This window comes from Capsicum annuum, chromosome 6, assembly GCF_002878395.1.
Source record: "Capsicum annuum cultivar UCD-10X-F1 chromosome 6, UCD10Xv1.1, whole genome shotgun sequence".
In the NCBI taxonomy this organism is placed as follows: Eukaryota; Viridiplantae; Streptophyta; class Magnoliopsida; order Solanales; family Solanaceae; genus Capsicum; species Capsicum annuum.
Genome location: NC_061116.1, coordinates 208,028,104 through 208,049,652, shown reverse-complemented (window position 1 = coordinate 208,049,652; position 21,549 = coordinate 208,028,104). Strand labels below are relative to the sequence as shown.

The following is a 21,549-nucleotide window of genomic DNA, read 5'->3' as shown; positions in this document are numbered from 1 at the left end:
AAAAAAGACAGTCTGAGGTAGTTATCCAGATGAAGCACCTTTTCCTCCTATCTTAAGTTTGGATTAAAAAAAAAAAGTGTAAGCTTTTTTTAGGGAAAGTCTGCTCAAAGTAGCAACTGAACATCAATAAGAAACCCTTGAAAATATATTCCTCACAACCACATATTACATATACCACACACACACACAAATAATAATAATAAAAAAAAAATTAAAGAAGATCATTTTCATATATATATTTGGAGAAGTTTTATTTCTATAATTTTGGGCATTAATTTACAACCACACGTAGTACTTTCACTACAGCTCATCTTAATAGAAAAAATAAATAATAGAACATCTTCATTTGCGGCAAATTAATTGAGATGAATCAATGTCACTTTCTAAGTTTCTACTTATCATTTATATCCTTCCAAGAAATTATGAGAAGAAAAAGACAGCATGCGAACATAAAGGATATATACATCATTTCATTTTTATATCTGGGTTATGAAGTCATTAATTTGGATATGCATTTTTATTTGTCAATTTTGGGATTTATAAATATTCAGAGAATTAAGTTAGTGGTCTTAAAATAATGTGTGATAAAAAGTAGTAGCTAGGAGAGGTGCATGATTGGTGGAGGGACTGACTTTCCTCCAATTCCACGTGGCATTTATTTGGCCATTAGTCTAAAGAATTATACTGTTGGGGTACTATTTAGATCACACAAGTTATATGTAGTGATGATATTTATAAGTAAATGATTTAAAATATATATAACATTTGCGACGTTGAAAATAAAATACGTTTGTTAAATTTTTATTTTTATTTTTATTTTCCCAATGAAGTCTCAACAATACAAAACATGTAACTAGTTATTACTAATGTTCTTCTATATATTCTAGAATATAGTGTTATATATACCCAATAAAAAACATAAAGCAAAATTCCCCTAAAGCAAAAAATATAAGAGTAATAAAATAAGCACAGTTTGATTCCAAATTTATTTAAATTACTAGACATCTATGTTTGAACTATAATTTAGCAAATTTATTGGACCATTCTAAATTGTACATGAAGTAATATATTAGAAAAATAAAAGCTATGGAAAACTAATGAAGTAATATTTACAAATTACAGTATGATAAATTTTTTAAGGATAAAATATTTTTTTTAAGTGTACATATATAATATTGGTAGGGTTCGACTAAAGACTTTTTTTTTTTCTGTTAAAATCAAACAAAATCAGTTATGATAGTAATTTTTTTTAATTTGACTCGTATCATTTTTTATTGAACCCTCCTAGCTATAATAATATATATAAAAGTGGCCTCATAGCATCAACAAATTATTTTATCTGAGAATGAGTCTTTTCGTATTTACCTTTGTCGTCTTTTCGTGACTAGAATTTCTTTGAGTTATAAATAACGAATGTTGTACGCATTTGACTTTTTGTACAAAACTTATTATGGCTAAATAGAATGGATCTAAAATGATCCATTTTAACAACAGCAACTATTTAAAGACTAGCTTTACAAGAAGCTTTTTGTGATCATGCTTCATAGGATCTATAATCTTGTAACAATATTAAATTTTCATATGCATGCATATTAATTTGATACAAATAGTTGGTGAATTCTACTGGTTTTTTTCTCAATTTATGTGTCTTATTTTCTTTTAAAATTGTCCTGAAAAAAAAGTCTCACAATTTTTTATAATTTTTGAATTTTAATTTTTTAATTTCGTGTCTAATGAGATAATTTATAAATATACAAATGTCATGAAACTTATCTTAAACTATAATTTTGAAGTTGTTCATTCTTTCTTAAAAATGGGAGAGTTAATCAACTAGGTTAATGGATTCAAGCTCTTAAGCACTAATTATCTAGCTGGAATAGATTACAAAATTATATCAAAAAGTGTTGTTGCACTATCCAAAAAAATGGGCGTGTAATTTTCCTGAGAAAAGGATAAAAATAGTCTCTTATTTATAGAAGTAGATCTAATATTATTTTTTAAATATACACTTATTAATTTTAGTCCTTTAATTATTTAAAAGTTTATCTAGTTTGATCTTGGTATATTCTTGTATATTCTTATACAAATAACTATCATTTATACTAACGGGAATTCATATACTTCCATTACAGTTTCTCTATCATTAATTTTTCAATTATTTCTCTCTTGGACATCTTATCCTCAAATTTCTTTCGTCAGAAAATAGTTTAAAACTACAAAAAACAACAGTTTGCATCGAATTTGACCAAATTACAACACTAAAATACTCAAAAAGTCACCAAACTACACAAAAAAATTAGGTCGAACTATCACCAAGCCGCATAAAAAATTATGTCAAACTACACACAAAAATGCATTAAAAACGTCAATAAGTTAGCTGCACAAAAAACAACACCAAATTGCAACATAAAATGTCAAAATATTTTTTTACGAAACTAGAAGATTGTCTATAAAACATGAAACTACTTGATGGATAACTTCGTTAACTTTTGCACTGAAATCTAGTTTGACCTTCAAACTTTTTCAACCACAGAACTAGTTAGGGATGACAATAATGCGATGTGGGTGCAGTGCGGTGTGAATTTTAGACTATGCGGGGCGGTGCATATTTTAGGCTATGTGAATGTGGGGCGAGTTGAAGTAATTTTTTTTTTTAAAATAGTGTGGGGTGGGGTGGGGCGAATTGCGGGTATATGCCGGTTTAAATTAAAAATAAAAAATTAAAATTTAGTATTATTCTCGTGAATCTAACTAAAATTATATGTATTTTTTACTTCAAAATTTATCATACTTAAAACGACATATATAACACTATAAATAAATAATTTCATAACTTTTTCTTTTCAAATCAGTAAAATAATTTCATAACTCAAAATATCAAACAAAAGTTTAAAAGTTTTTCCTTACTAAATCACTTTGTCGTGCATAACTTATTTAATTTATCTATAGCAAGGACATAAAATATTATGGTTTTCAATGGAATTATAATTTTTTTTTTTAAATGTGGGGAGGTGCGGTGCGGATAAGAGCGAGTATGAGTGTGGGTCGGGTTTATGCGGGTTTAGAGGTACTGCGATGCAGTGTGATTTTTAAACTCGTGGGTTTAGAAAAAAATGCACCGCACCGTTCCATTGCCACTCTTAGAACTAGTGTTGATATTAAAAAATCTTCATAATGCTAAGATAATGTAAAAACAAAAAAATGACTAAAAAAACTAAAACGCATGATTAATCAATTAACAATAATACTATTTACCTCCTCGGCTTGAAAGTGGATAACATACTTCACCAAATTGAGTTAATTCGATAGACTGATTAAGATATTCAAGTTGTTGTCTTTTTTAGTTTTAAGCTATTTTTTGTCCAAAAAAATTCAAGAAAAAGGTGTCGAAGAGAGAAAAATAATGAAAAAATTAGTGATGGAAAAAATCTAATGGAGGTGTGAATTTTCATTAGTATAAACGACAGTTGTTTGTATAAAAATATATAAAGGTCAAACTTGATAAGTTTTTTAATAGTTAAGGGACTAAAACTGATAAATTTATATTTAAGGAATTATTTTAGACCTACTACTAGATGAGGGATCATTTATACCCTTTTCTCTAATTTTTCCCATTCATTTGTAGAAACTTAATGACATTTTATCACTATAGTTCAATGTAAATTATAAGTCGTGATGACATGATATCTTTCTACCTTAGTCCATAGAAAAAGTTACTATATGTTGGAAGTGTTATGGAATGAAAAAGACGAGAAAAAAATTAAATAGAAACTAAATGAAAAATGAAAACTCTTGATTGATTTTTTTTCTTGATTCAAATAGAAGAATACATTTATATTTATAAAAAAATTAAATAAAATAAACAAGAAAAATATGATATTTTTTCTTATAGCTATAAGAGTAAATATTCTGTAATTAATAAACCTAGACTTAAAAGAAAATAAATAAAATAAAATATTCTATCATTAATAAAAATTACTACAGGAAGGTAAATGTAAATTTCCAATTTTTTTTTTCTTTTTCAAATATATAAGTAAAGTGTAATTACAGGCTTACAGCAAGTTAACCACTTATTGCCACTCTCATAGTTGCAAACTTCTAGTACTTTGTTGGGACCAAAAACAGCCAGTGGCCATTCACCATTGAGTACTGTGTGTAAAGTGAAAAGAAAGATCCAAAGCAGTCAACTTGGGCGGTGTTTTCCCCCAGCAAAATAGTATTTTCAATGGAAAGAGTTTGTTGATATATGTATGACATATACGTGTGAAATTAGTTGGAGTGCGAGTAAACTAAATTGCTTAAACATATAACATAACAATTACTATAACATAGAAAAAAGGCTACTGTTTTTGAAGATTTGTACTAGTACAAAGGATACCCTTTTCTCTGTTTACTGAGACCATGGAAATTCCTGGGAATATTGGTTGGTGTAGTGATACTAGTACCATAGAAAAAACCAAGTGGGTCATCTTTGATTATTGAGATCCTACTATCCCACTCCCACTTGCTCACCCTTTCCCAAACTGACCAGTGAATCCACTTTTCACTTTAATTGACGCATTTATTTCTACTACTACAACAATTATAGTCTTTCTTCTTTTTTGTCCATTTTCTACATCTTCATTGCATGTTTGGTACACTTCTCTTGGTTCTCTCTAGTTGTTTATGGGATAAAGGAACTAATTTTTTGCAAGATTGTAGGTTGGTGTTGTGTGTGCAGAGGATTTTTAGGCTGAGTTCTTGGCTTTGTCTTCAAGATTTGTGTATTTGTTCAGCTCATTGCATTTTGGTACCCTTTTCTTGGTTTGCTCTTGTTGTTTGGGTGTTAAAGGAACTATCTTTTTCAAGATTGTAGATTGATCTTGTGTTTGCTGAGTTCTATTAGGCTAGATTCTTGAATTATCTTCAAGATTGAGCCTTTGTGCTGCTCATTGCATTATGGTACCCTTTTCTTGTTTTACTCTAGCTGTTTAGGTGATGAGGGAGCAATCTTTTTCAAGATTGTAGATTGGTTTTGTGTTTGCTGAGTACTTTTAGGCTGAGTTCTTGAATTTTGTCTTCAAGATTTGAGTCTTTTTGCTGCCAGGAGGGAAGTGACAACTGGGGTTTGTTGGAAGAGCTTAAACTCTGCAGTTCTTGTTATTACTGGTCATGAGACAAGTGATCTGTAACTGTGATTCGTGATTGGAGTGCGACAAAGGAGTGTATTGAAGAATGAAACTGTCCAATATAGGTGGTTACTGACAGGGGCGGTCTCCCTATATGGACTTGGGTAATCGTCCCCTCGCAAGCTAGCTTTGGGGTTGAGTTAGGCTCGAGATCCATTTCCGTGCTGAGAGGTTTTATGGCCAGCTGTTTTGTTTCTTTAGTACTATTGGGGTTTAGTGAATACAACAATGAAAAATTTTCTCAAGAAACTTCATATTGGGACCAATCAATCGGAGGATTCAGAAGGGTCAACATCATCCTCAAGGAGCAAGCGATTGAGTGATGTTCCATCCCCTGAAAAGAACTCAAACTCCAGAATTTCAGGATGGTTAAATTCAGTTACAAATAGGCATAGTCCTAGTCCCCCGTCTTCCTCAAATGTGAGTAGAGGGAATAGAATGGAACATTCTGAGTCTGTGAGTATTGGTGGCACGGATGCTGTTTTAGATGCTGTACAGCGTGATTCGGAGTCTAGCAACTCGAGGGATCCTGGTGTAGAGGAAGAGTATCAAATTCAGTTGGCTCTTGAGTTGAGTGCTAAGGAAGACCCTGAGGCAGTTCAAATTGAGGCTGTTAAGCAGATCAGTTTAGGCTCTTCTGCTCCTGAGGATGCTCCAGCAGAAGTTGTAGCATATCGATATTGGGTATGTCCGTCTCTGTATATTTGGCACTTGAAAGGCATGGCTTAGCAATTCTGTTATCTTTTAGGTAAATATATTGTATATGGATCTTATTTCACAAAATAAAGGCCATGTCAATCAATTCCTTATGATCGGACTTATCATATTGAATTGATTTGACGCTGCTGAGATAAGTCGCATATGCATTTGAGGCTTGTATGACTTTTTTATGGATTTTGGTTGAACACTGTTGAACTGACATCTACTGATTTAGTTGTTTATCAAATTCAGCCTTTAGAAATTCCAGCATTTTGGTATAATGGTAATGGTAGTTGGGTCTGGTTTTTGATTGTATTTGTCATTCCTCATGGTGTTGGTTATTAGTTTCGTTCATCCTAATGCTGAATTAAGCCCTTAGATTACCAGCTTTCATCTTCTAAGTCTGAGGATTGCCTCAAGCTGACTGGAGCATGAATTTTTAAATCCCAACAAAGACAAAAAACACTAGGTGATTCTTCTCATCTACCTAACCCTTAATAGGCAGAACTACTGGCTACTTCTCTCGGTGGGAGGTAGAAGTACCCCTGGAGTAGTCCAGGCATGCAAAACTGGCCTAGCACCATAAGTCTCGCTTGAAGAGAAATTGAAATAAGTTAAAAGAAAGTTCCTATTGGTCAGACCAATAAATAGAGCTGAGCTTATAGTTAAAGCCGCTAACAGAAAACCGAAATGACTAGTCATAGTAAGCATGAAGGGGCTAAATTAAATAAATTCTTTTTTGTTACAGAATGAATATAGACTATATTTACTGTTATGTACATAGTCTAGGAAATCTGTAGAGATTCAAAGAATATCTTCTTTATGATTTTTCCTTATATAGAACATAGTGTGCATGTATATATATATCTACTACATCATGGAATAAGACATACAGAAAATCCCTATATTGTCTTGTCAGTTTATATTTTTATACATACGTTTAAAAAGCACTTACCTTAGTTGGCATTTAGGATGCATAGTCTCTTCATGGAAGGAACACCAACGCAAATACTCATATTACGAGGTCCTGGGATGTGTTACAAATGAGAACTCATTTGTAATACAGATGTCACTGGAAATGTGAGAACTCAAAATGCTTTACTGAAGGTAATAGGAAAAATCCGAGTTTAGCTTGACTAAGGAATTAAGTGATCAATGAGTATTAGACTTGATGGATATAGTTGAGGTGGGAGAGAGAGAGGGAGGGAGGGAGGGAGAGAGGGAGGGAGAGAGGGAGAGAGAGAGACGCCAAGTACAACCTCTACTTACATTGTTGGACTAGAAATTGTGAAATAATTAGAACGAGATATGCTTAAAATATGGGAGAGTAAACACCGCCAAAGACTACATGTGAAAGAGCACCAGCTCGACATGCAATCTGAGCATATCTGCTATCGCGAGAAATCCCCATATTTTTACCTTGTATTGGGAAGGTAAGCTTTAGTCTGGTCACAACCAAATTCACATTGGCACACGATAGGCGCCATCTCAGTGTAGCTGTTCCTGCAAGCTCATATGACAAATGATTCTCTATACATAACGAGCACCTTCATTGTGCAAATAGGCTTTGCCACTGATGGAACTCTATAGTTTAAATGTATATTTTGGTCTCTAGATATCATAGTAACTGCAATGGACATATTTTCATGTTTCAATTTTTTCCATATATCTGTCTGGTGTTAAAGTGGTACAAATAGGTTTCCCGTCTTAAACACACAGAAACAAGGTGTATTAGACAGCTACATTATCTCAAAAATATAGAGGGATGGATTTTGTGGTTGCATAAGTTGCTCTATTGTATCATCAGATTAGTGTGTGCTTGTGAAAAAATTTCCCTTTTCTAGTCCTTATTCCTTTCTAACACATGACATATCTCATATTATAGATTTATCAATGCTTCACAGAATTACAATGCTCTAAGCTATGATGACAAGATCCTGGATGGATTTTATGATCTGTATGGTGTCCTCATGGAGTCCAATTCCTCGAAAATGCCCTCTCTCATTGATCTGCAAAGAACGGAAGTATCAAATCATATCAGTTGGGAAGCCATCCTTGTCAGTAAAGCTGCAGACTCCAAGTTGTTGAAACTTGAACAGAGAGCTCTTGAGATTGCTGTTGAGGAGAGGTCAAAGCTCATGGATTTTTCAGCCAGCAGTCTGGTACATAAACTTGCTGTGCTAGTTTCTGACCACATGGGGGGCCCAGTTGTGGATCCGGAAAGCATGTTGCTTGCATGGAGAAGTCTTATTTATAATCTAAAAGCAACTCTCGGGAGTATGGTTTTGCCTCTTGGTTCTTTGACCATTGGTTTGGCTCGTCATCGTGCATTGCTATTCAAGGTACTAAGCATTTTGGACTCTTAAATCTACAGCTGTATTTCATTATAATTAGATTTTGATGAATCTTTTAGTTTTTTCATAACGTAATAGACCTTGCCTATTGACAATGATGCCTGACCTACCTGAATACCCTCATCTCACTTGAAAAGCCTAATTTACTTATCTAGTTGGCCAAAACTTGGAATGTATATGACCATTAAAAGAAGGGAATTCTACTTGTCATGAAGGATGATTGGTTCGGTGAATGGGGATTGTCATATAGAACAGTAAACTTATTTAGGCAGAACTTCAGAAGAGGCATCATTCAGTTCTAATCTGAATCAACTCCAGTATTTGTCTCCAAGTTCGTGATCTTTCCAACTACTGTCAGTATTCTGCATCCATTGCTTCCGTGTCTGTACCTTATTGTTCTCTTTGATCCTTTTGTTAGATATCAATCAATTCTGTCTGTATGATATTACTTGTCCATTGTTTTTTATTTTGGTTTGATGCATTAGTCATTTCTATGATGCTTTTTCTTTGTCCCCTGGAATCTGCTAATCATGATTATTATTTTTATTTTGGATACTTCCCTTGCTAATGGTTAACCTTGCCTGCCCTTTCACTTGCTATGCTTTGATTATAATGTCACATTTTCTTTTGCTCCTGAAAATTATTTAGGTTTTAGCTGATAGTGTGGGGATCCCTTGCCGATTAGTAAAAGGAAAGCAGTATACAGGTTCAGATGATGTTGCAATGAACTATGTAAAGATCGATGGAAGGTTGTTGCTATTCACTTTACCTTCTTTCCTTGATGCCATAGTTGCATCCTTTTTCTATTATGTTCTCTCAGTGGTATACATGTTGGAACTTGGTCAGAATTTCCAGTTTTCTTGGATATTCTTCCTTGGTGTTGGTTTACATTGCAAAAATACACCTTGTGGCTTAGTCAGAGCAAGCATCGGCCTTATCAAGCATGAAATTTAGTAGCGAAAGGCCAAGGTAGGAGCTACTTAAGGCACATCACACATGTTTTAACGAAAAAAGGCTCAGACTGAAAAAAAAAAAAGAACATATACATTATTGAAAAGAAAAAATCTAAAAACAAACACCAATAATATTAGTAGGAAACTTGAAAAGGAAGTGCAATGAAGTGAAATATATGAAGTAAAAACCATGTCAATCAAAGTAAATATTGATCTTAAGTTCTGAGCACATGCAAGATACCTTTTTAAGTTTCTCACTGGCTACTAATTTTCTTCTAGATGATTGATAATCATAGAGTTCCCATTCATAATTGCTACAGTGCTCATTAATAAAGTTTCTGTAATAATTAAAATATTTTCTCGCAAGCTACATCTACTGGTTCACGCCAGGTCTCTGAGGCTCATAAATTAACCTAAACTTTAAAAAAGCTGTTGGTTGGCTGGTTTAAGGGGCACACATTAGCACTTTCAGCCTTTCACTAAACCATCACCCGCCAGGCACTGTGTGCAGCTTGCTTTGCATCTCATTTTAGGGCTTTAAGCACCCTTCAAGCATGTCTTTGACAACACTGACAAGCATACTGTTCAAACGTTAAAGATGAAATTCTTTAAAAGTTTGTTTAGTTCAGCCAATAAAACATTGCAAAAAAATATGTATAGTAATTAATTAGGAATGTGAATTTATTTTTCCAATTTCCTTCACAATTTGCAGCATTTTGTAGAGTTAAATTTGTAGGGGTAAGGTCTCCGTAAATCCTACCCTCCCTAGACCCCACTCGTGGGATTACACTGCGCTTGTCGTTTAAATTGGTGCTGTTGTTTGTGTGCTGCAGAGATCTGTTGATTCATTATTTCAGATAAATTGTTGCTGGAATAATTTCTTCTTCGGGAATTTTCTTTTTCTATGTTCAAAGTAGATGATACATATGCAGGGAGTATATTGTCGATTTGATGGCAGCCCCTGGCACACTTATTCCATCCGACACATCTGGAGTGCATGGAGACTATGAAGAATCTATTCTCTCTGTCAGTCCATCTTCCAAAGATGTTGATTCTCATCCGGGTTCTTTTAGTAGTGGGATTGTTTCTTCGTTGGAAGACCATTCAGACTATGGAACTGCAGACAAGAGATCCAGGTTTGCAGCAGGGACTATTACAGGAAACGAGTCTCCCTTTTCTAGTAATTCAGAACAGCAGGTAAAAGCGGAGAAAGAATGTTATAATACCTTCCATGATTTGACAAAGGCTCTCAGTTCGAAGGAGCAAGGACAGGAAACTTCTTCAAGAGCTGGGCATGCAAGATCTGCTTTTACACATGCAAGATCTCCTTCCTGGACAGAAGGTGTTAGCTCCCCAGCTGTACGCAGAATGAAAGTAAAAGATGCTTCACAATACATGATTGATGCTGCCAAAGAAAATCCACAGCTGGCTCAGAAACTTCACAATGTTTTACTTGAGAGTGGAGTTGTAGCACCCCCAAACCTTTTCGCTGAGATCTATCCGGAACAAATGTCTCATGTTGAGGGAAAATCCAGGTCAGGGGAAAGAGATGAGTTCCACAAAATCAAGGCTCAATCTGATATGAATCGAGCTCGCTTCTTACCTCCTCTGCCTTCTCACGGTCCATACGCTAAGGGCAATGCACGTGGATCATTGGAATCTCAGCCAGATGTGAGAGAAGTTAGTGAACAGCAAGTTTCTGGAAAGTCTGAAGTATCTTCACCGAAACATATGAAAAAAATGCCTGTTGCTGCTGCTGCAGCAGCAGCGGCAGCTGCTGTTGCCTCTTCGATGGTTGTCGCTGCAGCCAAGACTAAATCTAATGCAGACCTCCCTGTAGCTGCTGCTGCAACAGCCACAGCTGCAGCTACAGCCACAGCTGCAGTAGTGGTAGCAACAACTGGAGCCGTCAATAAGCAATATGAGGCACAAGGAGGTATGTCCAACTTATTAATGAATTCTTTGTTCCTTCTTAGCAACAAAATGAAAACTTGGAGACACGTACCATTGTCAAGTTAATCTGCCGTCTTCCTTAATCATGTAGACTGTGAAAGAGTTGATGGAGATGCAGATACTGCTGTTTATGAGCAACAGGGAAGTGGCCATCAAGAGCATGAGGCAGCAGGAGCAAATTCAGAAGGTGAAAGAATATCAGATAGGTCAACCGGTAATGATAGTGCGAAATCGGATGTGACACTTGATGATGTAGCAGATTGTGAGATTCCATGGGAAGACATCGCTTTGGGTGAGCGTATCGGACTTGGTATGACCTGCAATTTGTTTTACCAGACTGAAGGTTCTTTGGTGTTGGTGATTTAGACTCTAATCTGATACTTCCCATAATCTCTATGTTCTAGGATCTTATGGAGAGGTTTATCGTGGAGAGTGGCATGGAACTGTAAGTTCATTATCCTTGTGCCAATAGGGTCTCTTTTTATTTATTCTGAGTTTGGTTCTAAAGAAGTTTTAGGTGGTACCTGTTTCCTTCATGTATAAAAAAGGTTGAACTTTCTTTTTTATCTAGCTGACTAACTAGATTGATTGCAACTTAAATCTAACTGATTCGAGTTGTAGGTCAAATATTCAAGATCTTAGTAATGAGAAGATTCCTTGATCTTCTTGTATGTGATTATTTCTCATAATAAATGGAAAAGAAGAATGAGTCTGATATGGGTATACTTGGTTATCTCGGTTTATCTATGTGATGCATAGTTGTTAAAATCTGTTATAAACTTGTTTGCAGTAATATGCAATCTGTATCATCTGCTTGTTTTTCTTATTCTTTTTCATAAATTTTGTGGAGTTATTTGCTGGACATGTCTGGTTTTGGATCAAACATCAGTTGCGTACACGTATTCTTCTAATATGGCTTGTCATATTCATTCATTACTTACTGGTTACTGCCATCAACTATAAATGGAAACAAATAAATTGCACTTAAGAATTCCTTATTTTCTTCAACTTGAATTAAGACAAATAGTTATATTAAGCCTTGTTATTTTCAGGAAGTTGCTGTAAAGAAGTTCCTGGATCAAGATATAACTGGCGAATCCCTTGAAGAGTTTAGAAGTGAGGTATTAACCTTCTTGACTAACATAGACCACTTCAAATTTTCTTGATATTACACTGCCTTAAACTATTATCATGTCCTCAGAGATCTTACTCTTGAACAAATCTTTAAAGCTGATGTCAAAATCAGGAAAGAAATTTTTTGTTTCAGTCAAATGCATATTAAAAGCTGGTGTTTCTTCATGTACGGTTTAATGACTATGCAAATAACATCTTACTGATGAAAGAAATTTTTTGTTTCAGTCAAATGCATATTAAAAGCTGGTGTTTCTTCGCGTACGTTTTAATGACTATGCAAATAACATCTTCCTCTTTTATGGTACATATAAAAGTTCCATTCATCGATAAAACCGGGGTGTTGATGCAGGTATTGTATTGGAAAGGACAGGAAGATGTGGATTTTTTTTTGAAATTATGGGATACGATGCTAACCTGGAGACTGTAGTATATTTACCATATATATATATCAAATATCTTAGAAAGAACATTGACAGAGAAGCATTCACATGTTTTAAAGGAATTGTAAAGACACAAACTAAGTATTATCAATACTTCCCTTTTGCTCCCTCCGTTTCAATTTGTTTGTCTTAGTTTGACTCTTCACAGAGTTCAAACAAATAAAGATGACTTTTGAATCTTGTGGGCTTAATCCAAAGATGTGATACCCTTTAAATTTTATGGTTTTAAACATGCCATGAAACTAAAGAGTTGCCAAATTTGGAAGGAAGCATTCTTTTTGAAACGGACCAAAAAGGAAAGTAAGACAAATAAATTGGAACAAAAGTAATATATATTAACTTTCGGGCCAAGGCCCCAGTGTCTTCTTAGTTGGCTATGTATACAAGAAATCTTGAGTCGAAGTTGATACTCTTGCCTTTTCTCTACTAACAAAATTGGATTATTAAAGAAGCTACACTATCAAACACAATAAAGTTCAAGATGTAAATTTAGTCATTTTTTTAAACAATAATGTTAATGTGTAATCGCCATCTGTGGGAATCGAACCCACGATTTTTCTCTACTGACCTGGTGTACATTTTTGTTCCTGAGGTCATTTGGGTTTAAACCATCTTTAGATGAGATGATTTAGCAAAGAATTACCACTTTTTACTATGTATGATGGTGATATAATTATATTATTTAACAGTTCTGCTGCATTATTAACAAAGTCGATGAAAGTATTCATTAGATTTGCGTTCTGAAGGCCGTAGCAGAAGATATTGCTTGCATTAATCCATTTTAATCAGTTTCAGACACTAAGTTTCCCCTAGCTGTAATCATAACATCTCAGTGCTTCATCCTCTGATGTGTCGCTTAGCCTAACTTCTGGATTACAATTTGATTTGTATTCTCTATATTTTTCTGTGGCTTGCAAGGTGCGGATCATGAGAAGGCTCAGGCATCCAAATGTTGTTCTATTCATGGGAGCTGTTACTCGTTCTCCACATCTTTCAATTGTTACTGAGTTTCTTCATAGGTTAGTTAAAAGCTATGTGCTGAAATTTATAGATAATTAAATTGTACTTCACTTTTGTAGTTGTCAGTTAATTTGAAATGGCTGTTGTATGTTAACTTGGAACTCTGAACTAAAACCATCAGTCCGCTGGAAATTAGGACTTTGGTAATGATTTGCTTGAATTCAAATTTTTTTGATCTGCAGAGGTAGTTTGTACAGATTACTCCATCGACCCAACAATCAGTTAGATGAGCGCAGAAGATTGAGGATGGCTCTTGATGCTGTATGCTCGACGTTTTCATTTTTAATTTCTCCATCTGTTCAAGCCTTCTATATTATTTTGTGACTTTCTGGTGAATCTGCTTTACTAAACTAACAGGCTCGAGGGATGAACTATCTACATAACTGCACTCCAATAATAGTTCATCGAGATTTGAAGTCTCCAAATCTCCTAGTAGATAAGAATTGGGTTGTGAAGGTGGGCTTTCTTTAACTCTTAAACCTTAGGAATTATGCTGCTTGCTTTTAACTATGAATCCACGTGATGTGCTTTAATTGTCTGACTCTAGGTATGTGATTTTGGACTATCAAGAATGAAGCACAGTACATTTCTTTCTTCCAGGTCCACTGCTGGGACGGTAAGCAAGGCGGTTGAAATCTAATGCATTTTCTGTATGATCATCAATAAACATGCTCCTTAGTAGATTCTTAGAGGTAGAGGTATGGACTGCGTACATCTTACCCTCCCCAGACCTCACTATGTGGGAATACACTGGGTTTGTTGTTGTCTTAGTACATTCTTAGAGCTGTTGGTCTTGCCGATATAGTATGACATCTTTTGATGGTTAATATTTCTTTTCGATAAAGTGTTTTATTTGTTCGACGCCTTGCCTGGGTAATTTCTTTGTGGAGCCTTTGTGAATGTAATTTATAATGCATCCGTCCTGCATGCTGGCTAAATATCATATACATCATTTATATCGGCCCTTGTAGAAGATAAGGTCAATGCTCTTGGACTAATACTCTCTGGCCTTTGAAGATGTTGTAATTGCCATGTTTCTCCTTCAAAAATGTTGTTTCCATGGTTTGAGAAATAATGTCATGAGATGTTTACCTTTTCAATGAAGAGTATCTCAGCTTCCAATTCTATATTTCAGATTTGTCAAAAAGAAATAAAGTTACCTTGCTTTCTGTGCACATGGTGCATTCTCCTAAAACAATACCAGTTTCTGTTTGACGGTTTTCCAAAACAGCCTCTTCACCTCCCAAGGTAGAGGTGAGGTCTGCGTACACTCTACCCTCCCCAGACCCCACTTGTAAAATTACACTGCCAATGTTGTTCTTGTTGTTGTTGTAACAAAATTGAAAGTATCTCATTCTTCAGATATTTCAAGGGAACTAGCTGCTAAACTAGTGTGATTGGTGAATGTACTATTTGGTGTTAGCATGGAAGACCTGTGTAATTAAGCTGTTCGCACAAAATGATTGCAATAGTGAGGATAGAAAGTTGACAGTAGCAGTAGTATGCATTTTCCCATTAGATATGTGAAGTTGTAGTATGTGATTTTTTTTCCTTAATGATTTAACTTTACAAGCAAGGGATAAACTTTTGGTTATTTAGTGCAGATTGGGCACTGTTTTTCTTTTTTTTATGCTTGTTTAGATATTTTTAAAGTTCTTTTATGTACTCTTGAAGACCATTTGATTGTTTTCTGTGTTTTCTATATGTAGTGGTTTTCCATATCAGATCTCATAATTTGAAGTTATTTTGTTTCTCAGGCAGAGTGGATGGCCCCAGAAGTGCTGAGAAATGAACCTTCAAATGAGAAGTATGTCTGAAAACTATATTATCCAATTGAAAATGTTGAATGTACTAGAAGCATTTTGTTATAGTTTCTGTTCATTTTTTTGTCATGTTTTCTGAAGTATTTTGCCAGGATTTCTTCATTTCCGTTATTTCTTTTAAGATCTGCTTTTCCTTGAGCCGGGGGTCCATTGGAGTTGACCTCTCTACCTTCCAAGATAGGGATGAGGTCTATGTATACTCCATGCCTTCCAGGCCCCACTTGTGGGATTACACTGGGTATGTTGTTGTTGCTCGGCAATATAGGGCGACAGTTTCACAAATAAGTTCGTTCACCGTCTTTTTTGGTATATAATTGCTGATATTAGAGTATCAATTGTGCCCTGCAGATGTGATGTATATAGCTTCGGTGTCATACTATGGGAGCTCTGTACTTTACAGCAACCATGGGGAGGAATGAACCCGATGCAAGTCGTTGGTGCTGTAGGATTTCAGCATCGCCGTCTTGACATACCAGAGGACATGGATCCGGCTATTGCAGACATTATCAGGAAATGCTGGCAAACGTGAGTTTTTGTGTTGTTTTTCTGTGTTGCTCGGACTCTTCAAAAATGATATCGGGTGTATGCTGGATCCTCCGAAAGTAATGCATTTTTGGAGGTTCCGACACTAGTGCGATAACATTTTTGGAGGGTCCAAGCAACATAGACAACTTATAGATTCTTCATTATCTTTTGTTCTCTTCTCCTAAATTTTGGTCAGGCTCCTAATACAGCAGAACGGATATTCATGATTCATACAGCTAACCTCAACAAATTTATGATCGAGGCATAGTTGCTTGAATGAATGATCGTGTTTTTATTTTATATGCAGAGATCCAAAATTGCGGCCTTCATTTGCTGAGATAATGGCTGCTTTGAAACCACTACAAAAGCCTATTACTAGTTCACACGCACCAAAACCACCGGCTGGTAGAGGTCCGGTAAAGGGCCAGCCATCACGCAACTTAGAGGATCCAACTGCGGAGCAGGGTTAGTAGTGGAGAACGTAAATAGACAAGTATTTTTCATTGGAAAAACAGATCCAAGTTTGAGCACTAGAAGCTAATGGAAGACATCAAAAGAACCTTACAAATCACATGTACATCATATTTAAGCCAATTGTAATTCGTTTGTTTCACCCTTTTAGTAATTTTGGCAGTGTTTCCTCCGGTCCTCAGAATTGTCTATCAGCTCTTGTGTATTCATGTTGATTCTCTCTTTTGTAATTTGAAAAAAGGAAAAAGAAAAAAGAAAGTGTTGCTTAAAAGAAGCTCCATCACTTTTCTTCAACAGTAACTCTTGACTTACCTGATTAATGTTTTTGTTCAACATTTAAACTTTGTACCTATTATTAAAACTTGTGCAGATATAGCTCTTGAGATGGATTAAACATTTGCGAATCTGAGATAAGATAATAAACTTTCTAGAGTTAAATTTCTAAGGTTTTTACCGCTGAGCTCATTTTATTATTGAAGTTACAAGTTAAAAATTACGCTCTATGATGGAAGTACTGGTTCAGTTGAATATGATCTACTGTTTTCTATTTCTATGATGGTAGTTTAAAAGGAACCAAAATTGAATAGACTAGTTAGTTGGATAAACAAGAAAGGTATCAATAGTCATTGAGAAAATGTCAGTCAAAAGGCACACAAATTCCACAACAAAATCCTGAACCACACAAAAACCAGAGGACAATACTAGTGGTGACGTCGAAGGGATACTGAGAACATTGGTCAAATATAGCATGGTAATATGGTACTAACCCTTTTAGAAAAAACAAAGACAAAGGATTTAATGGGGACAGTTATTGACTCCCATTTCTTGGGCCTAACTGCCATTGTTACAGTAAATATCAGCTCCTTTTGCTTTCTTTCTTTCTTTCTTTCTTTCTCACGTTTATCTGTGTGTTGGCAGGTGGTTTACCAGTTAATATTTTTTATAATCACAGCACTTTTCAAGTTTGATAAAGTCACTGACTTTGCAGGTAACAACTTCCTATATTTCCCTCCATTTTTTACTACTCTTGTTAAGTATCATTTTGTATCAGAGGAGTATTTTGCTTTTTTCTTTATTCTGCTTCTTCACAATTCAATTATGAATTAATGTTACTTGCTTTGATCTTGGCTTGAGAATCTTCAGTCTAGATCAGGTTATCATATGTTCAGTTAGAATTTGAAGTTCATGGTTCCTAAGAACATACAATAATAACTGCGATCAGAGTTGATATTTATAGATATTTAATGAATTTCTTAATAGAAGGGGAGCGTTGAAGCAACTGTTACTCAGAAATGTAGGTAGACTGCATACATCGACGCTTGTGGTCCGGCCCTTTCCCGGCAGGAGCAGTAGTGCCCTTTTAATGAATTTCTTAATATATACATTAGAGTCCAGGCAGGTAGGGCGGAGTCAGGTAGGGGCAAGGGGAGAAAAATTACTATCTATATAAGGATAATTTTTTTTTTTATAAGCTAGCCATCATATTTGCATATTCAACAACAACAACACTATGTTATATTCATGGGTACTGCTAAAAGCAGCCAAATTATGAACCCTGATCTCCGACTTTTACTAATACATTTACTAATAGTACTGTGTCTCATTTTTTTCAACTGCACACAGGAGGTACAAATTTCATTGTGCTTGCATTATTAACTTTGATACTGAAGGGTTCATGGAATTTTCGACAGGTAAGTGTTTTCCTCACTTCTGAGTTAACATTGTTGAATTTGGTTGAAGTTACTTGAAAGAAGAAGTCTCTCTTTCCTCTTTGTTACATGTATCTTTTAGTCAGTAGAGATGTGAATTTTGCTTTCAGTTAATACTTCCATGCTTCACCTTGAGAATTTTCTTGTTCTAATGAAATCAGTTGTTCGAGTTCTTAAGTTGTTGCAGCACATATTGGTGGCACTTCTTGCATATTTGGATCAAGAATGAACTTAAGTATATGATAAAACATGTCCATACATTTATAGTTGAGTTAAAGAAGCGGATCCCGAATCTGAAGTCTACTTTGCTTGTTCTTTCAGGTGGTTTTGTCTGTGTTTGTCGTGATATGGGGCCTTCGGCTGGGGATATTTCTATTAATGAGGTAAGACCATCAGTCTGGATTTGTATGGCATATGTTTGCTAGCTCTTTCCATATTAGATCTTATTTTTCTTATAATTCTAGATTCATAAAAGGCATTGTTTCCATGCTCTAGTTGAGTGTATATCCTTGTAGCGTTAATGTTGCAATTACTGTACAATTTTGAAACAACACTGTGATTAATAATCTTATCATTACCTCCTCCTCATTTAAATTTCTGTCAAAATGTTTCCTTAGCTTCTTTACTGAACGAGCACGCTCTATCCTTTCCTTCTCAATGTTATATACTATGATAGACTTTCTCTTGCACTTTTAGGCATCTTTCCATATTACAGCCTCTAAGATTTTCCTTTTCTGTTGTAATCAGGATATTACAGTGGGGCGAGGATAGACGTTTTGATGATAAGCGTAATAATCTGGTGAAATTGGCAGTATTTTGGCTATTTCAGGTTCATTTTTCCTTTCCAAACCTTTTACCAAATTATCTTGCATATCTGTATAGCAAGACAAGATTTTGCTTAATGTGAATCACAGTTTAATTTCCATTACAGGCAATCTGGGTATGGACTGTTAGTTTACCAGTAACAGTTGTTAATGCAAGTGACCACCAGCCATCTCTTCAGGCGGTAGACATCATTGGTTGGGTTATGTGGTCGATTGGAATTTTAGTTGAGATTACAGCTGACCAACAAAAGTTGTCATTCAAAAACTCTCCAGAGAACAAAGGAAAGTGGTGCAATGTTGGACTTTGGAAGTATTCACGTCATCCCAACTATTTTGGTGAGGTTAAACTTCTAATTCTCTCTCTATATTGCTGGGAAATATAGAAAGTATTTTGAATTTGATAGTCACGGGATTAAATATATTGGATATAGAAGTCATTTGTGTGCTGAGGATCAGTGCATGCACAAGCATTACAATGGCACATAGAGGGTTTTGATCCCTATATCATCCTACTATCTTCATAAATAAGATTCCTGTCACTCAAACGTTGAGGTCCTACTTCCTTTTCGGTTAGTAGAAATTTGATGTCCATTTTTCTTAAATAGAAGTATTTCCCTCCATATGCTTTAGGTTGGTTCATCTAATCTTCCTGTAAAGTAATTTTCAGCTCTACCATAGTTATATTCTTTGGAGTACCATATATTTCAACTTTCTTTGCCCAATCAACATGGAACTACTAATGTGGGACAATAGGAGTAATACGAATTCATAGAAACAAGTTGTCATCTTACACAGTGCTGTGAACAAGTCAAATTCCGAAGTTTACAGCTCATCGGTTTCCATCGTACAACTTTTGATTACCTTTTTCTGACGTGCTTATTCCATGTCTTGAGCAATGATGTAGCATAGAACTGGCATGTTCTGCAGAGCGCATGAGTAAAGTTGATATGAAGATTGAGATGGAAAATAAATAAGACAAAACAGTAGTTCCAAATAAATCTTGGTGAATTGGTAGGTTACTGGTGCATTTCTTAAATAAATATTCATATTAAATGGTGGTTGCATTTGTCACTCTGCCAATCAATAGTAAGATTTTTCAGTTTTGGCTATCCATATAATTAAGGTTTTCCACATGACCAATCTTGTGTTTCACACGAGCAAGTATGGAAATGCTTATTGAGATTCTTGAGATCTTTATTGCTTGGCCAAATTTTCTTCAGATCTTTCTATGGTGGGGAATATTTGTGGCTTCGACACCAGTGCTAGAGGGTGCTGAATGGCTCGTTGTGTTTGGACCAGTATTCTTAACGTTGTTGCTGCTTTTTGTTAGTGGCATTCCCTTGCTTGAGGTGCTATCATCGACTTGTTGCTTATTTCTCTTACACGCCCATTCGAGCATGACCTTATACCATTTAAGTGTACATTAAACAGGAATCAGCAGACAAGAAATATGGAAATGTAGCTGAATATATAATATATAAGGAGACAACAAGGTCAGCTCAAAATTTCTAACTGCAGTTTCCCTGATTGTAGATTAAATATGGTAACAATGACTTTAAAAAAAAAAAGATTATTTCAGCCCTCTCATTCTGCTGCCCCCTGGATTATATGGAAAGCTTCCTCGGTGGTTCAAAACTCTATTCCTTTTTGAGATTCCTTTGTACAGTCGCAGTCTTTCCCAGAGCTAAGCTGGTAAATCTTCAATCTTCTACTATGGAAAAAATTTCATTCTCGAAATGTGGTTATCTCAATTTTTCCGCAACTTTATTTGTTTTATGATTCCTTAAGGTTTTTATTGTTCGCTTAAGGGAAAACACTCACTTTACTATCTACATTGCATTCCTTAAGGTTTTTATTGTTCGCTTAAGGGAAAGCACTCACTTTACTAGCTACATTGCTTTTTGCTGGGAGAAGAGAATCAATTTTTGTAGTATTTATATTCGACCCTTAAATTTTATAAGTTGCCAATGACCAAAAGTTTTTTTTTTTTTTCACAATTGATTTAGTCCTTGTCTAACACTGGTACAACTTCAGGAAGCATGTCACATGATAGAGCTTGAAACAAACAGAAAGATAATGAGTGTTGTCATGACAGAGTATTTAGAACTAGTTCAACTGTTGCACATATCTGTTCTAGCGCGAAAATTGAAGAGAAATAACAGCAAGATATCCAAATAATCAAAAATATTTCATCAGATTCTATCAGTCATTCAGCCATAAAAGGCCGCTTCAAAAAGCTATCACCCCATTCATCTCTTCCCTCTTTTCTTCTGCCACTTGCTTCTTTCCTCCATTTCTCTCCTTTACCTCACTCCATCTTACGTGCATAGTTTGTCTAACATAACTTAGAATTCGAAGCTAAAGTTAAAGTGATCTTTAAGTCTTTGTTTCTCCTGCTTCACAGTCAATGGCCCTTCTCTTTCGACCTTTTAATCTCAAAATTTTCTTCAACAACTAGAGCGACTATGACCTACCC

The 21,549-nt window shown here is 35.1% G+C and overlaps 2 protein-coding genes across 6 annotated transcripts; both read left to right on the top strand.

The window, feature by feature from the left end:
* Positions 1-4,064: 4,064 nt before the first annotated feature.
* On the top strand, positions 4,065-16,834 carry LOC107855397 (probable serine/threonine-protein kinase SIS8). Of its 2 annotated transcripts, XM_016700395.2 has the most exons (14): positions 4,065-5,852; positions 7,772-8,209; positions 8,870-8,970; positions 10,107-11,110; positions 11,219-11,437; positions 11,532-11,572; positions 12,180-12,248; positions 13,620-13,720; positions 13,904-13,982; positions 14,079-14,177; positions 14,269-14,337; positions 15,479-15,528; positions 15,893-16,069; positions 16,377-16,834. In XM_016700395.2, exons 1-14 carry the CDS (start codon positions 5,397-5,399, stop codon positions 16,537-16,539), a joined length of 3,066 nt encoding a protein of 1,021 aa, XP_016555881.2. In that variant the 5' UTR covers positions 4,065-5,396; the 3' UTR covers positions 16,540-16,834. The 2 variants fall into 2 exon arrangements, 1 of the variants encoding a protein (XP_016555881.2); XR_007056756.1 differs by lacking the exons at positions 15,893-16,069; positions 16,377-16,834 and having other exon boundaries at positions 4,070-5,852; positions 14,269-14,419.
* A 305-nt stretch (positions 16,835-17,139) lies between these two features.
* LOC107855398 lies at positions 17,140-21,543 on the top strand. Of its 4 annotated transcripts, XM_047413854.1 has the most exons (10): positions 17,236-17,389; positions 17,459-17,528; positions 18,164-18,231; positions 18,411-18,484; positions 18,571-18,632; positions 18,997-19,078; positions 19,181-19,414; positions 20,294-20,422; positions 20,505-20,566; positions 20,653-21,543. In XM_047413854.1, exons 5-10 carry the CDS (start codon positions 18,628-18,630, stop codon positions 20,759-20,761), a joined length of 621 nt encoding a protein of 206 aa, XP_047269810.1. In that variant the 5' UTR covers positions 17,236-17,389; positions 17,459-17,528; positions 18,164-18,231; positions 18,411-18,484; positions 18,571-18,627; the 3' UTR covers positions 20,762-21,543. The 4 variants fall into 4 exon arrangements, with proteins under 4 accessions (XP_047269809.1, XP_047269807.1, XP_047269808.1 ...); XM_047413853.1 differs by lacking the exon at positions 18,411-18,484 and having other exon boundaries at positions 17,140-17,291; XM_047413851.1 differs by lacking the exon at positions 18,411-18,484 and having other exon boundaries at positions 17,141-17,389.
* The last annotated feature ends 6 nt before the right edge of the window (positions 21,544-21,549 follow it).